This window comes from Leishmania major, chromosome 10 (assembly GCF_000002725.2).
Source record: "Leishmania major strain Friedlin complete genome, chromosome 10".
NCBI lineage: Eukaryota > Euglenozoa > Kinetoplastea > Trypanosomatida > Trypanosomatidae > Leishmania > Leishmania major.
Window position 1 is genome coordinate 212316 of NC_007251.2, and position 14551 is coordinate 226866.

Consider the following 14551-nt stretch of genomic DNA (forward strand, 5'->3'; position numbering starts at 1 on the left):
TTGTGTGTGTGTGTGTGTGTGTGTGTGTGTGTGTGTGTGTGTGTGTGTAAGTGAGAAGGAAAGAAGGGGGGGTATGTGCGCATCGCTGTATACGTGTATGCTTGTGCGCGTATATATGCATGTGTCAATGTGCGTGTGTCTACGTGGGCGCCTGTGTGTTTTCGCTTCGTTTTCTCCTTTTTCTTTGTTGGCCTGTACCTGGATGTATCTCTCCCCTGCGGCGCCTCAACTTCCGTTCCACAGAGGGGCGGCGCTGCGCGAGTGTTTCTCTCTGCCCTGTTTCGACTCCTCGACCGGTCATCCCGGCAACTTGTCGTCTTTTTCCCATCGGCACCGCAGCTTCGGTCTCAAGGGAAGGGCAGCAGCCCGTTTCGATGAGGCGGTCAAGAGCCATCAATGCCTTCGCGGCCCTCTCCCTTTCTACGCCGCTATCCATCAACAAAGAGATGGGGGCGGCAGGCAACACATGGAAAGCATTGCCGAGACAGCCCACACACACACAGAATTTTTTCATGCTCGTGAACCGACATCTTGACCGAGGGTGACGAAAACCCTATCTAGGCCCCACACGCGGCACCGTGAAAACGCACCGACCTAGGAGGCACCTTGCCGCCTCACCCCTTTCCGTTAAAGCAGCTGCACCACCCCCCTTCTCGGTCATCCCACCGTTTCACCGACTTCTCTTCCACATCGCAGTCTTCAACAGCACTTCACAGAGCCTGCCCAACTTCTTCGGTTTCTCGCATGGAAAATAAAGCGTTCCCCTGACTTAAACATCTCCCGAGCGCCATTCTACACCACCTCTATGACAACCTGAATGAGCACACTCCGAATTCCTCTCCCTCCCCTCGCACCCTCCCTCGCCCATCCCTTGCCGCCTCCCTGTCCCCTCCCTCCCCAGATCCGCCAACGCATCCGATCCCGCTACACCCTCTCCCCCGCCCACACGCACGCGCACACCGCCGTGCACAAGCCCTCGCCCTCGCCACCACACCCCACTGCCCACAGCGCCCCCGCGCCTGCAGAGCCATGTCCGTGGACAGCAGCAGCACGCACCGGCGCCGCTGCGTCGCCGCGCGCCTGGTGCGCCTCGCGGCTGCCGGCGCCGCAGTCACCGTTGCTGTCGGCACCGCGGCCGCGTGGGCACACGCCGGTGCGCTGCAGCACCGCTGCGTCCACGACGCGATGCAGGCACGCGTGCGGCAGTCGGTGGCGGACCACCACAAGGCCCCCGGCGCGGTGTCCGCGGTGGGTCTGCCGTACGTTACTCTCGACGCCGCGCACACCGCGGCCGCCGCCGATCCCAGGCCGGGCAGCGCGCGCAGCGTCGTGCGCGACGTGAACTGGGGCGCGCTGCGCATCGCCGTCTCCACCGAGGACCTCACCGACCCCGCCTACCACTGCGCTCGCGTTGGGCAGCATGTCAAAGACCACGCCGGCGCCATCGTCACCTGCACCGCCGAGGACATCCTCACCAACGAGAAGCGCGACATCCTGGTCAAGCACCTCATCCCGCAGGCGGTGCAGCTGCACACGGAGCGGCTGAAGGTGCAGCAGGTGCAGGGCAAGTGGAAGGTGACGGACATGGTCGGCGATATCTGTGGCGACTTCAAGGTGCCGCAGGCGCACATCACCGAGGGCTTCAGCAACACCGACTTCGTGATGTACGTCGCCTCCGTGCCGAGTGAGGAGGGTGTGCTGGCGTGGGCCACGACCTGCCAGACGTTCTCTGACGGCCATCCAGCCGTGGGCGTCATCAACATCCCCGCGGCGAACATTGCGTCGCGGTACGACCAGCTCGTCACGCGTGTCGTCACGCACGAGATGGCGCACGCGCTCGGCTTCAGCGGCCCATTCTTCAAAGACGCCCGCATCGTGGCGAGCGTTCCGAACGTTCGAGGCAAGAACTTCGATGTTCCCGTGATCAACAGCAGCACGGCAGTGGCGAAGGCGCGCGAGCAGTACGGCTGCGACACCTTGGAGTATCTGGAGGTGGAGGACCAGGGCGGTGCGGGCTCCGCCGGGTCGCACATCAAGATGCGCAACGCGCAGGACGAGCTCATGGCGCCTGCTGCAGCTGCCGGGTACTACACCGCCCTGACCATGGCCATCTTCCAGGACCTCGGCTTCTACCAGGCGGACTTCAGCAAGGCCGAGGTGATGCCGTGGGGCCAGAACGCCGGCTGCGCCTTCCTCACCAACAAGTGCATGGAGCAGAGCGTCACGCAGTGGCCGGCGATGTTCTGCAATGAGAGCGAGGACGCCATCCGCTGCCCCACCAGTCGTCTCAGCCTCGGTGCATGCGGTGTTACCCGTCACCCGGGCCTTCCGCCGTACTGGCAGTACTTCACGGACCCGTCCCTCGCCGGCCTCTCCGCCTTCATGGACTACTGCCCTGTCGTGGTGCCCTACAGTGATGGCAGCTGCACGCAGCGTGCCTCTGAGGCACATGCTTCGTTGCTGCCCTTCAACGTCTTCTCTGACGCGGCGCGCTGCATCGATGGTGCCTTCAGACCGAAGGCAACTGACGGCATAGTCAAGTCGTACGCCGGCCTGTGCGCCAACGTGCAGTGTGACACGGCCACACGCACGTACAGCGTGCAGGTGCACGGCAGTAACGACTACACCAACTGCACGCCGGGCCTCAGAGTTGAGCTGAGCACCGTGAGCAACGCCTTCGAGGGGGGCGGCTACATCACGTGCCCGCCGTACGTGGAGGTGTGCCAGGGCAACGTGCAGGCTGCCAAGGACGGCGGCAACACGGCGGCTGGTCGTCGTGGTCCGCGCGCCGCGGCGACGGCGCTGCTGGTGGCCGCGCTGCTGGCCGTGGCGCTCTAGGCAGTGGACAGGACGGGTGCCGGTGGCGTGTCCCCTGCTCCCCCTCCCTGTCGCCGGCGGAGCAGGCGCACGCCTCCCGTCCACCACACACACACACACACACACACATGTACACCCTCCCTTTCCCCCTCCCTCCCTCTCATTGTCTTTCGGAAGAGCTCCACGATGTCCCTTGATCTTCTCGCTTGTTTTACGTTCGCTTCGCTGCGCCGCTGCACCGGGCCGGTCCTCGTCGACCCTCGCCTGCCCTCTCCCCCCTCTCTCCCGCCGCCCCACCCCGCTCCCCGCTGCGCACAGGCACCGTGCGCTTGGAGAGGTGCAGCAGCGCGCGGGAGCTGAGGGCGGGAGGGGGTGTCGTGCGCGGGTGCGCATGCCTTCTTTCACTTCCTTATTTGCCTTCTACTTGCTCCCTGCGACACCCGCACACCCCCACCCGCTGGCGGCCATCCGCGGCATCCGCGGGTGCGTGCGCGGTGTGTCTGCCTTCTCTCTCCTCCTTTCACTCTGTTCCCGTGTCCCCAGACTCCCCGGCGCTCTGACGCGGTCAGCGCCTCCCCACCCCCCCCCTCTCCCCCATTCGTGCGTGTCTCTCCTCTAGCTTTCTTTTTCTGTTTCCTCTTGTAGCAGGGAGCGCCGCGTTGTGGGAGCAGTGGCGGCGTCTGCGTGCGGACGGCGTGCTGGTCGGCCGGGAGAGTCTCCCGCCAGCGCCCGCGCAGCGCAGAGCCGTCGCCCACCCACCGTCTCCTCCCACATCCGCATGCTGCCGCACTAGGTGCACGTCGTCGGCACAACCACTGAGGTACCTCCCACACCCCGGCCCTCCGGCCCCGCGCCCCGCCTCTGTGCCGTGCCGTGGATCCCCTCTCTTCCACTTGTGTTTGCCTCCGTCGCTCCGCCTCCCCGAGCGACCCGCGGCGCCGCGCGGTGCGTGTCTGGTGCGGCGAGTGGCGGGGTGCTGTCCCCCCTCGCTGCGGCGTCCCTCCCCGCGCCAGCACGCACGCACTCCCGTGCCCGTGACCCCCTCCGCACCAGCACCGATGCGCACTCCGCTCTCCCTCCCCTCGCACCCTCCCTCGCCCATCCCTTGCCGCCTCCCTGTCCCCTCCCTCCCCAGATCCGCCAACGCATCCGATCCCGCTACACCCTCTCCCCCGCCCATACGCACGCGCACACCGCCGTGCACAAGCCCTCGCCCTCGCCACCACACCCCACTGCCCACAGCGCCCCCGCGCCTGCAGAGCCATGTCCGTGGACAGCAGCAGCACGCACCGGCGCCGCTGCGTCGCCGCGCGCCTGGTGCGCCTCGCGGCTGCCGGCGCCGCAGTCACCGTTGCTGTCGGCACCGCGGCCGCGTGGGCACACGCCGGTGCGCTGCAGCACCGCTGCGTCCACGACGCGATGCAGGCACGCGTGCGGCAGTCGGTGGCGGACCACCACAAGGCCCCCGGCGCGGTGTCCGCGGTGGGTCTGCCGTACGTTACTCTCGACGCCGCGCACACCGCGGCCGCCGCCGATCCCAGGCCGGGCAGCGCGCGCAGCGTCGTGCGCGACGTGAACTGGGGCGCGCTGCGCATCGCCGTCTCCACCGAGGACCTCACCGACCCCGCCTACCACTGCGCTCGCGTTGGGCAGCATGTCAAAGACCACGCCGGCGCCATCGTCACCTGCACCGCCGAGGACATCCTCACCAACGAGAAGCGCGACATCCTGGTCAAGCACCTCATCCCGCAGGCGGTGCAGCTGCACACGGAGCGGCTGAAGGTGCAGCAGGTGCAGGGCAAGTGGAAGGTGACGGACATGGTCGGCGATATCTGTGGCGACTTCAAGGTGCCGCAGGCGCACATCACCGAGGGCTTCAGCAACACCGACTTCGTGATGTACGTCGCCTCCGTGCCGAGTGAGGAGGGTGTGCTGGCGTGGGCCACGACCTGCCAGACGTTCTCTGACGGCCATCCAGCCGTGGGCGTCATCAACATCCCCGCGGCGAACATTGCGTCGCGGTACGACCAGCTCGTCACGCGTGTCGTCACGCACGAGATGGCGCACGCGCTCGGCTTCAGCGGCCCATTCTTCGAGGACGCCCGCATCGTGGCGAGCGTTCCGAACGTTCGAGGCAAGAACTTCGATGTTCCCGTGATCAACAGCAGCACGGCAGTGGCGAAGGCGCGCGAGCAGTACGGCTGCGACACCTTGGAGTATCTGGAGGTGGAGGACCAGGGCGGTGCGGGCTCCGCCGGGTCGCACATCAAGATGCGCAACGCGCAGGACGAGCTCATGGCGCCTGCTGCAGCTGCCGGGTACTACACCGCCCTGACCATGGCCATCTTCCAGGACCTCGGCTTCTACCAGGCGGACTTCAGCAAGGCCGAGGTGATGCCGTGGGGCCAGAACGCCGGCTGCGCCTTCCTCACCAACAAGTGCATGGAGCAGAGCGTCACGCAGTGGCCGGCGATGTTCTGCAATGAGAGCGAGGACGCCATCCGCTGCCCCACCAGTCGTCTCAGCCTCGGTGCATGCGGTGTTACCCGTCACCCGGGCCTTCCGCCGTACTGGCAGTACTTCACGGACCCGTCCCTCGCCGGCCTCTCCGCCTTCATGGACTACTGCCCTGTCGTGGTGCCCTACAGTGATGGCAGCTGCACGCAGCGTGCCTCTGAGGCACATGCTTCGTTGCTGCCCTTCAACGTCTTCTCTGACGCGGCGCGCTGCATCGATGGTGCCTTCAGACCGAAGGCAACTAACGGCATAGTCAAGTCGTACGCCGGCCTGTGCGCCAACGTGCAGTGTGACACGGCCACACGCACGTACAGCGTGCAGGTGCACGGCAGTAACGACTACACCAACTGCACGCCGGGCCTCAGAGTTGAGCTGAGCACCGTGAGCAACGCCTTCGAGGGGGGCGGCTACATCACGTGCCCGCCGTACGTGGAGGTGTGCCAGGGCAACGTGCAGGCTGCCAAGGACGGCGGCAACACGGCGGCTGGTCGTCGTGGTCCGCGCGCCGCGGCGACGGCGCTGCTGGTGGCCGCGCTGCTGACCGTGGCGCTCTAGGCAGTGGACAGGACGGGTGCCGGTGGCGTGTCCCCTGCTCCCCCTCCCTGTCGCCGGCGGAGCAGGCGCACGCCTCCCGTCCACCACACACACACACACACACATGTACACCCTCCCTTTCCCCCTCCCTCCCTCTCATTGTCTTTCGGAAGAGCTCCACGCTGTCCCTTGATCTTCTCGCTTGTTTTACGTTCGCTTCGCTGCGCCGCTGCACCGGGCCGGTCCTCGTCGACCCTCGCCTGCCCTCTCCCCCCTCTCTCCCGCCGCCCCACCCCGCTCCCCGCTGCGCACAGGCACCGTGCGCTTGGAGAGGTGCAGCAGCGCGCGGGAGCTGAGGGCGGGAGGGGGTGTCGTGCGCGGGTGCGCATGCCTTCTTTCACTTCCTTATTTGCCTTCTACTTGCTCCCTGCGACACCCGCACACCCCCACCCGCTGGCGGCCATCCGCGGCATCCGCGGGTGCGTGCGCGGTGTGTCTGCCTTCTCTCTCCTCCTTTCACTCTGTTCCCGTGTCCCCAGACTCCCCGGCGCTCTGACGCGGTCAGCGCCTCCCCACCCCCCCCCTCTCCCCCATTCGTGCGTGTCTCTCCTCTAGCTTTCTTTTTCTGTTTCCTCTTGTAGCAGGGAGCGCCGCGTTGTGGGAGCAGTGGCGGCGTCTGCGTGCGGACGGCGTGCTGGTCGGCCGGGAGAGTCTCCCGCCAGCGCCCGCGCAGCGCAGAGCCGTCGCCCACCCACCGTCTCCTCCCACATCCGCATGCTGCCGCACTAGGTGCACGTCGTCGGCACAACCACTGAGGTACCTCCCACACCCCGGCCCTCCGGCCCCGCGCCCCGCCTCTGTGCCGTGCCGTGGATCCCCTCTCTTCCACTTGTGTTTGCCTCCGTCGCTCCGCCTCCCCGAGCGACCCGCGGCGCCGCGCGGTGCGTGTCTGGTGCGGCGAGTGGCGGGGTGCTGTCCCCCCTCGCTGCGGCGTCCCTCCCCGCGCCAGCACGCACGCACTCCCGTGCCCGTGACCCCCTCCGCACCAGCACCGATGCGCACTCCGCTCTCCCTCCCCTCGCACCCTCCCTCGCCCATCCCTTGCCGCCTCCCTGTCCCCTCCCTCCCCAGATCCGCCAACGCATCCGATCCCGCTACACCCTCTCCCCCGCCCATACGCACGCGCACACCGCCGTGCACAAGCCCTCGCCCTCGCCACCACACCCCACTGCCCACAGCGCCCCCGCGCCTGCAGAGCCATGTCCGTGGACAGCAGCAGCACGCACCGGCGCCGCTGCGTCGCCGCGCGCCTGGTGCGCCTCGCGGCTGCCGGCGCCGCAGTCACCGTTGCTGTCGGCACCGCGGCCGCGTGGGCACACGCCGGTGCGCTGCAGCACCGCTGCGTCCACGACGCGATGCAGGCACGCGTGCGGCAGTCGGTGGCGGACCACCACAAGGCCCCCGGCGCGGTGTCCGCGGTGGGTCTGCCGTACGTTACTCTCGACGCCGCGCACACCGCGGCCGCCGCCGATCCCAGGCCGGGCAGCGCGCGCAGCGTCGTGCGCGACGTGAACTGGGGCGCGCTGCGCATCGCCGTCTCCACCGAGGACCTCACCGACCCCGCCTACCACTGCGCTCGCGTCGGGCAGCGTGTCAACAACCACGCCGGCGCCATCGTCACCTGCACCGCCGAGGACATCCTCACCAACGAGAAGCGCAACATCCTGGTCAAGTACCTCATCCCGCAGGCGGTGCAGCTGCACAAGGAGCGGCTGAAGGTGCAGCAGGTGCAGGGCAAGTGGAAGGTGACGGACATGGTCGGCGAGATCTGTGGCGACTTCAAGGTGCCGCAGGCGCACATCACCGAGGGCTTCAGCAACACCGACTTCGTGATGTACGTCGCCTCCGTGCCGAGTGAGGAGGGTGTGCTGGCGTGGGCCACGACCTGCCAGACGTTCTCTGACGGCCATCCAGCCGTGGGCGTCATCAACATCCCCGCGGCGAACATTGCGTCGCGGTACGACCAGCTCGTCACGCGTGTCGTCACGCACGAGATGGCGCACGCGCTCGGCTTCAGCGGCCCATTCTTCGAGGACGCCCGCATCGTGGCGAACGTTTCGAACGTTCGAGGCAAGAACTTCGATGTTCCCGTGATCAACAGCAGCACGGCAGTGGCGAAGGCGCGCGAGCAGTACGGCTGCGACACCTTGGAGTATCTGGAGGTGGAGGACCAGGGCGGTGCGGGCTCCGCCGGGTCGCACATCAAGATGCGCAACGCGCAGGACGAGCTCATGGCGCCTGCTGCAGCTGCCGGGTACTACACCGCCCTGACCATGGCCATCTTCCAGGACCTCGGCTTCTACCAGGCGGACTTCAGCAAGGCCGAGGTGATGCCGTGGGGCCAGAACGCCGGCTGCGCCTTCCTCACCAACAAGTGCATGGAGCAGAACATCACGCAGTGGCCGGCGATGTTCTGCAATGAGAGCGAGGACGCCATCCGCTGCCCCACCAGTCGTCTCCTCCTCGGAACGTGTGGTATAAGGGAATACGAACTGCCGTTGCCGCGATACTGGCAGTACTTCACCAACGCGTCTCTTGGGGGCTACTCGCCATTCCTGGACTACTGCCCGTTTGTTATCGACTACGCTGATGGCTCGTGCAATCAGGACGCATCGTCGGCAGAGGAGTTCTTCACTGCATTCAACGTCTTCTCTGACGCGGCGCGCTGCATCGATGGTGCCTTCAGACCGAAGGCAACTAACGGCATAGTCAAGTCGTACGCCGGCCTGTGCGCCAACGTGCAGTGTGACACGGCCACACGCACGTACAGCGTGCAGGTGCACGGCAGTAACGACTACACCAACTGCACGCCGGGCCTCAGAGTTGAGCTGAGCACCGTGAGCAAAACCTTCGAGGAAGGCGGCTACATCACGTGCCCGCCGTACGTGGAGGTGTGCCAGGGCAACGTGCAGGCTGCCAAGGACTTTGATGGCGACTCCGACAGCTCCAGCAGCTCCAGTGACGCTGCCGACAAGGCGGCGATTGAGCGGTGGAATGAGAGGATGGCCGGCCTGGCTACTGCGGCGACGGTGCTGCTAGGAGTAGTTCTCTCTCTCATGGCACTCGTCGTGGTGTGGCTACTGCTTGTCAGCTGCCCCAGGTGGTGTTGCAAAGTTGGGGGGCTCCCGACGTGAGGGACGGCGGCCTGCATGCTTGAAAAGGAGTGAAAAGGATGGCTGTCGGCGAGATGGCAGCGACAAAGTGTAGTGGCAGCCTGTCCCCATGCCGGCGGCCAAGGGTGCGCACGTGCGCCGGAGTGCTATTATTATTCTTATTCGCCGTCCCTCGTCTTCTGCGGTGCACCATCGGAGTCTGAGCTGGGCGTGTGTTTGGGTGAGTGGGGCCGTTTCACAGCCTCCGCCTCCGTCCCTTCCCTCCTACTGCTGTGGGTGTGTGCGTGCCGCCGACAAGCACCTTAAGCTCTTGGTCCTTCACCGCGCAGTGGCACAGATGATTATCAAGGTCAGCGGGCGGCTCTCGACTTATCTCGCGGTGCCGTCTTGACCACAATGTGTGCCTCAGTTTTTTTTTTGTGGCGTTTTTCTGCTTTGAGCTGTTCTGCGGTTTTGCCGCACTGGATAGGGCGTGTGGCAGACGTAGGCGGGCTGGTGTGCGCCCTCCCTCCCTCTCTCTCTCTGCCGTACCCCCCCCCCTCCTCCTCCACCCATCCCTGCTGCTTCTTCTTTGTTTTTTGCCTTTCCTTGACTGCACGGCGCGCAGAAGCATCAAAACCCCTTCCTCCGCACTGCCTGGACGCTGCGTGCCATCATAATAGGTGTCTCTGTCAGCGCTCAGGCGAAAGGCATATGGCTTCGTCTACTTTGGTAATGAGCTTCTGTTGCTGTTTTCCGCACCGATGCTGATCCCCTCTTTACGTTGCGTCACTCATCTCCTCGCCCCCCTCCCCTTCTGTCCCGCTTGTGATGCCATGCCGCCAGTCGGAGGAGGGGAAGGGGGAGCGTAGGAGAGGGTGAGTCGCTTGCTTGTCGTACGGTGTTCTTCTTTCTCCCTTGCTCGTGGTGCGGCGGTTGTGTAGTTCGCCCGACAATGATGCGCGCACGTCATCGTGCATCAACGCTCAGGGAATGGCATCACACAACGGAGCGAAAAGGCAGCTGAGCTGTCGACGGCGTCGCCATGCACCAAGCACGCATCCACCCACACGCACAGCGTTGAGAACCGTTAAGGGCTGGAGCGGGAGAGGTGCGGGGACATTCCCAGAGGAAAACGTCACAGGCGCAAGAAGAGGCGACGACCAGACGACGAAATAGGCGAAGCAGAACATATCGTGCGCCACAAGAGAAGGCGACGCACATGAGGCACGCCGAGAACCACGTGCCCTCCCACCTCAGCGCTCGTTCTGTTTGCCTCCTCGCGCTCGCTCGCCACCACCATGGAAGGTGGTTGTGCCGTGACAAGTGCATGCGCGCCTGCATCTGCATATTCCACCTCTTGTCGCTCGCTGCATCTTTGTTGCCCTTCCGTTCTGTGTCTCTTCTCCTTCCCATGTGTGTGTGCGTGTGTGTTTGTGTGTGTGTGTGTGTGGCGTGTTGTGTGACGCCGTCGCTGCTCATCGCCCTCCGCTCTGTCGGCCGCTTTCTTTCTTTGCCGTCGCTGCAAGCGTCATTGATACACACGTGCGTACGCACAACCAAGCCGCGACAAGCGGTGAGCTCATGGTGACAGCCTGCACACAGTGTGTGTCGGCGGTTGCAGCAGTGGCGCTTGCACACGCGCGCCCGGACACGCAAGCGGGTCGGTCACGTCACTGTCTATGTTTGTGTCTGCACATGTACAGACATGCACGCTTGGCAGCGTCTGGGTTGCTGCAGCCTCAGGGAGCCTCACATCCGTCTCACGCCCACTGCTGGAGATCGTCCTCTGCCTCTGTCCCCTTCTCCTGCTGCGATCCTCCACACACCCTCTGATGCCGCCAAGACAACAACTGCTACGTGGAGCCTCCGCTCTCCCTCCCCTCGCACCCTCCCTCGCCCATCCCTTGCCGCCTCCCTGTCCCCTCCCTCCCCAGATCCGCCAACGCATCCGATCCCGCTACACCCTCTCCCCCGCCCACACGCACGCGCACACCGCCGTGCACAAGCCCTCGCCCTCGCCACCACACCCCACTGCCCACAGCGCCCCCGCGCCTGCAGAGCCATGTCCGTGGACAGCAGCAGCACGCACCGGCGCCGCTGCGTCGCCGCGCGCCTGGTGCGCCTCGCGGCTGCCGGCGCCGCAGTCACCGTTGCTGTCGGCACCGCGGCCGCGTGGGCACACGCCGGTGCGCTGCAGCACCGCTGCGTCCACGACGCGATGCAGGCACGCGTGCGGCAGTCGGTGGCGGACCACCACAAGGCCCCCGGCGCGGTGTCCGCGGTGGGTCTGCCGTACGTTACTCTCGACGCCGCGCACACCGCGGCCGCCGCCGATCCCAGGCCGGGCAGCGCGCGCAGCGTCGTGCGCGACGTGAACTGGGGCGCGCTGCGCATCGCCGTCTCCACCGAGGACCTCACCGACCCCGCCTACCACTGCGCTCGCGTCGGGCAGCATGTCAAAGACCACGCCGGCGCCATCGTCACCTGCACCGCCGAGGACATCCTCACCAACGAGAAGCGCGACATCCTGGTCAAGCACCTCATCCCGCAGGCGGTGCAGCTGCACACGGAGCGGCTGAAGGTGCAGCAGGTGCAGGGCAAGTGGAAGGTGACGGACATGGTCGGCGAGATCTGTGGCGACTTCAAGGTGCCGCAGGCGCACATCACCGAGGGCTTCAGCAACACCGACTTCGTGATGTACGTCGCCTCCGTGCCGAGTGAGGAGGGTGTGCTGGCGTGGGCCACGACCTGCCAGACGTTCTCTGACGGCCATCCAGCCGTGGGCGTCATCAACATCCCCGCGGCGAACATTGCGTCGCGGTACGACCAGCTCGTCACGCGTGTCGTCACGCACGAGATGGCGCACGCGCTCGGCTTCAGCGGCCCATTCTTCGAGGACGCCCGCATCGTGGCGAGCGTTCCGAACGTTCGAGGCAAGAACTTCGATGTTCCCGTGATCAACAGCAGCACGGCAGTGGCGAAGGCGCGCGAGCAGTACGGCTGCGACACTTTGGAGTATCTGGAGATGGAGGACCAAGGCAGTGCGGGCTCCGCCGGGTCGCACATCAAGATGCGCAACGCGCAGGACGAGCTCATGGCGGCAGCCAGTGGTGCCGGGTACTACACCGCCCTGACCATGGCCATCCTCCAGGACCTCGGCTTCTACCAGGCGGACTTCAGCAAGGCCGAGGTGATGCCGTGGGGCCAGAACGCCGGCTGCGCCTTCCTCACCAACAAGTGCATGGAGCAGAACATCACGCAGTGGCCGGCGATGTTCTGCAATGAGAGCGAGGACGCCATCCGCTGCCCCACCAGTCGTCTCAGCCTCGGTGCATGCGGTGTTACCCGTCACCCGGGCCTTCCGCCGTACTGGCAGTACTTCACGGACCCGTCCCTCGCCGGCGTCTCCGCCTTCATGGACTACTGCCCTGTCGTGGTGCCCTACAGTGATATCAGCTGCACGCAGCGTGCCTCTGAGGCACATGCTTCGTTGCTGCCCTTCAACGTCTTCTCTGACGCGGCGCGCTGCATCGATGGTGCCTTCAGACCGAAGGCAACTAACGGCATAGTCAAGTCGTACGCCGGCCTGTGCGCCAACGTGCAGTGTGACACGGCCACACGCACGTACAGCGTGCAGGTGCACGGCAGTAACGACTACACCAACTGCACGCCGGGCCTCAGAGTTGAGCTGAGCACCGTGAGCAACGCCTTCGAGGGGGGCGGCTACATCACGTGCCCGCCGTACGTGGAGGTGTGCCAGGGCAACGTGCAGGCTGCCAAGGACGGCGGCAACACGGCGGCTGGTCGTCGTGGTCCGCGCGCCGCGGCGACGGCGCTGCTGGTGGCCGCGCTGCTGGCCGTGGCGCTCTAGGCAGTGGACAGGACGGGTGCCGGTGGCGTGTCCCCTGCTCCCCCTCCCTGTCGCCGGCGAAGCAGGCGCACGCCTCCCGTCCACCACACACACACACACACACACATGTACACCCTCCCTTTCCCCCTCCCTCCCTCTCATTGTCTTTCGGAAGAGCTCCACGCTGTCCCTTGATCTTCTCGCTTGTTTTACGTTCGCTTCGCTGCGCCGCTGCACCGGGCCGGTCCTCGTCGACCCTCGCCTGCCCTCTCCCCCCTCTCTCCCGCCGCCCCACCCCGCTCCCCGCTGCGCACAGGCACCGTGCGCTTGGAGAGGTGCAGCAGCGCGCGGGAGCTGAGGGCGGGAGGGGGTGTCGTGCGCGGGTGCGCATGCCTTCTTTCACTTCCTTATTTGCCTTCTACTTGCTCCCTGCGACACCCGCACACCCCCACCCGCTGGCGGCCATCCGCGGCATCCGCGGGTGCGTGCGCGGTGTGGCACGCCCGTCGTTTTTACCGAATCCGGCCGCTACGCGGTGGGCATGCTTCTCCCTATCCCATGGGGTGTGGGTGGGTGTACGCGGGGTCTGTTTTGGGGGCAGCTGTATACTGCGCTGCGCCCTCTCCTCTCTCCCCTCCCGCTCGCGATCCCTCTGTCCTGTGTGTTGTCACCTCTTTGTTGGGAACATTCTTTCTCTGGTCGCCTTGTGATGGCTCGCGTTCTTCGCCGTTGCGTGCCCATCACCGGGACCTCCCGTCACCGCGCTCCCCCTCCCTCCTGTCTCTCTCGTGACTCTCTATACGCCTCCCTTATACTTTCTTCTGCCCTCTAGCCCATCAGCCTGATTTCATCGTCGTGTTGTGTGCTTGTCGCCCTGCGTTGTCACCTGCGTGTGTCAGTGTGTGGAGCCGTGCAAAGTTATATCCTTCACGGCGGCGTCAGAGACCCTGCCCGGTGCCGCCTCCGCCGCCACCGGTGCCTGTAGGCTGTGGTGGGCAGCACGACAGCAGCCGGCACGCGGCACCCGCACCCTATCCGACTCCCCCCCCTCCACACCCTCCCAAGCCCTCCACCTTCCTTCCCTCCTCTGTTCCTGCGGCTCTAGCAAAACAGCCGAAAGTCGTGAAGCGCGTGCGGGCGTGGTGCGCCCACGCGTTCGCGTACGTCTGACCTGCATGGATGCCTCGCGTTGCAGCCCGGAGGGGACATGCGGCATCTATGGCAGCGAACGCCGGCGTGCGCTCCATCCCCGCCCACCCCCTCAGCTCTTGTCCCCCGTGGCCTTCCCTCGCGGTACGTTGGGCAACGCGCTCACCGCGGCCTGTCCCACCCATGCGCGCGCGCGTTTGCGTGGCCGCTCAGGGCCCTGCGTGAAAGCGAGGCCGGTTGCGCTGTGTGCGCTACGGACGTGCGGGTCTAGTGGCGGAAGCCCGTCGAGTGAGGATTGCCGCCGAAGAACATGTCTGCGGTGCTCTCCTCCGGTGACGATGCGGCGCTCTGCTTCGCGAAGCCCAGCAACGTACGGAGGGCCTTGCACGTGCGAGAGCACTGCTTGCTGGATGAGTGCTGCCCTCAAGAAAACGTGCGTCAGGGTGCAGGCGCTCTCCCCGTGCTGCGGGGTCGGCTTCTACCCCTCTCTTCCCCGGGCTCGCCGAGGCAGCCCTGTCTGCCGGGCGGG

General features: G+C 66.0%; 4 protein-coding genes across 4 annotated transcripts; all 4 read left to right on the top strand.

Annotated features, from left to right (window-relative positions):
* Positions 1 to 1029: 1029 nt before the first annotated feature.
* On the top strand, positions 1030 to 2838 carry GP63-1 (GP63, leishmanolysin; the record flags this gene model as incomplete). Its single annotated transcript, XM_001681324.1, has 1 exon — positions 1030 to 2838. One exon carries the CDS (start codon positions 1030 to 1032, stop codon positions 2836 to 2838), a length of 1809 nt encoding a protein of 602 aa, XP_001681376.1.
* A 1242-nt stretch (positions 2839 to 4080) lies between these two features.
* GP63-2 (GP63, leishmanolysin) lies at positions 4081 to 5889 on the top strand (the record flags this gene model as incomplete). Its single annotated transcript, XM_001681325.1, has 1 exon — positions 4081 to 5889. One exon carries the CDS (start codon positions 4081 to 4083, stop codon positions 5887 to 5889), a length of 1809 nt encoding a protein of 602 aa, XP_001681377.1.
* A 1238-nt stretch (positions 5890 to 7127) lies between these two features.
* Positions 7128 to 9062, top strand: GP63-3 (GP63, leishmanolysin; the record flags this gene model as incomplete). The annotated part of the gene is made up of 1 exon (XM_001681326.1): positions 7128 to 9062. The coding sequence occupies one exon, from the start codon at positions 7128 to 7130 to the stop codon at positions 9060 to 9062; it is 1935 nt and encodes a 644-aa protein (XP_001681378.1).
* A 2023-nt stretch (positions 9063 to 11085) lies between these two features.
* On the top strand, positions 11086 to 12894 carry GP63-4 (GP63, leishmanolysin; the record flags this gene model as incomplete). The annotated part of the gene is made up of 1 exon (XM_001681327.1): positions 11086 to 12894. One exon carries the CDS (start codon positions 11086 to 11088, stop codon positions 12892 to 12894), a length of 1809 nt encoding a protein of 602 aa, XP_001681379.1.
* Positions 12895 to 14551: the final 1657 nt, after the last annotated feature.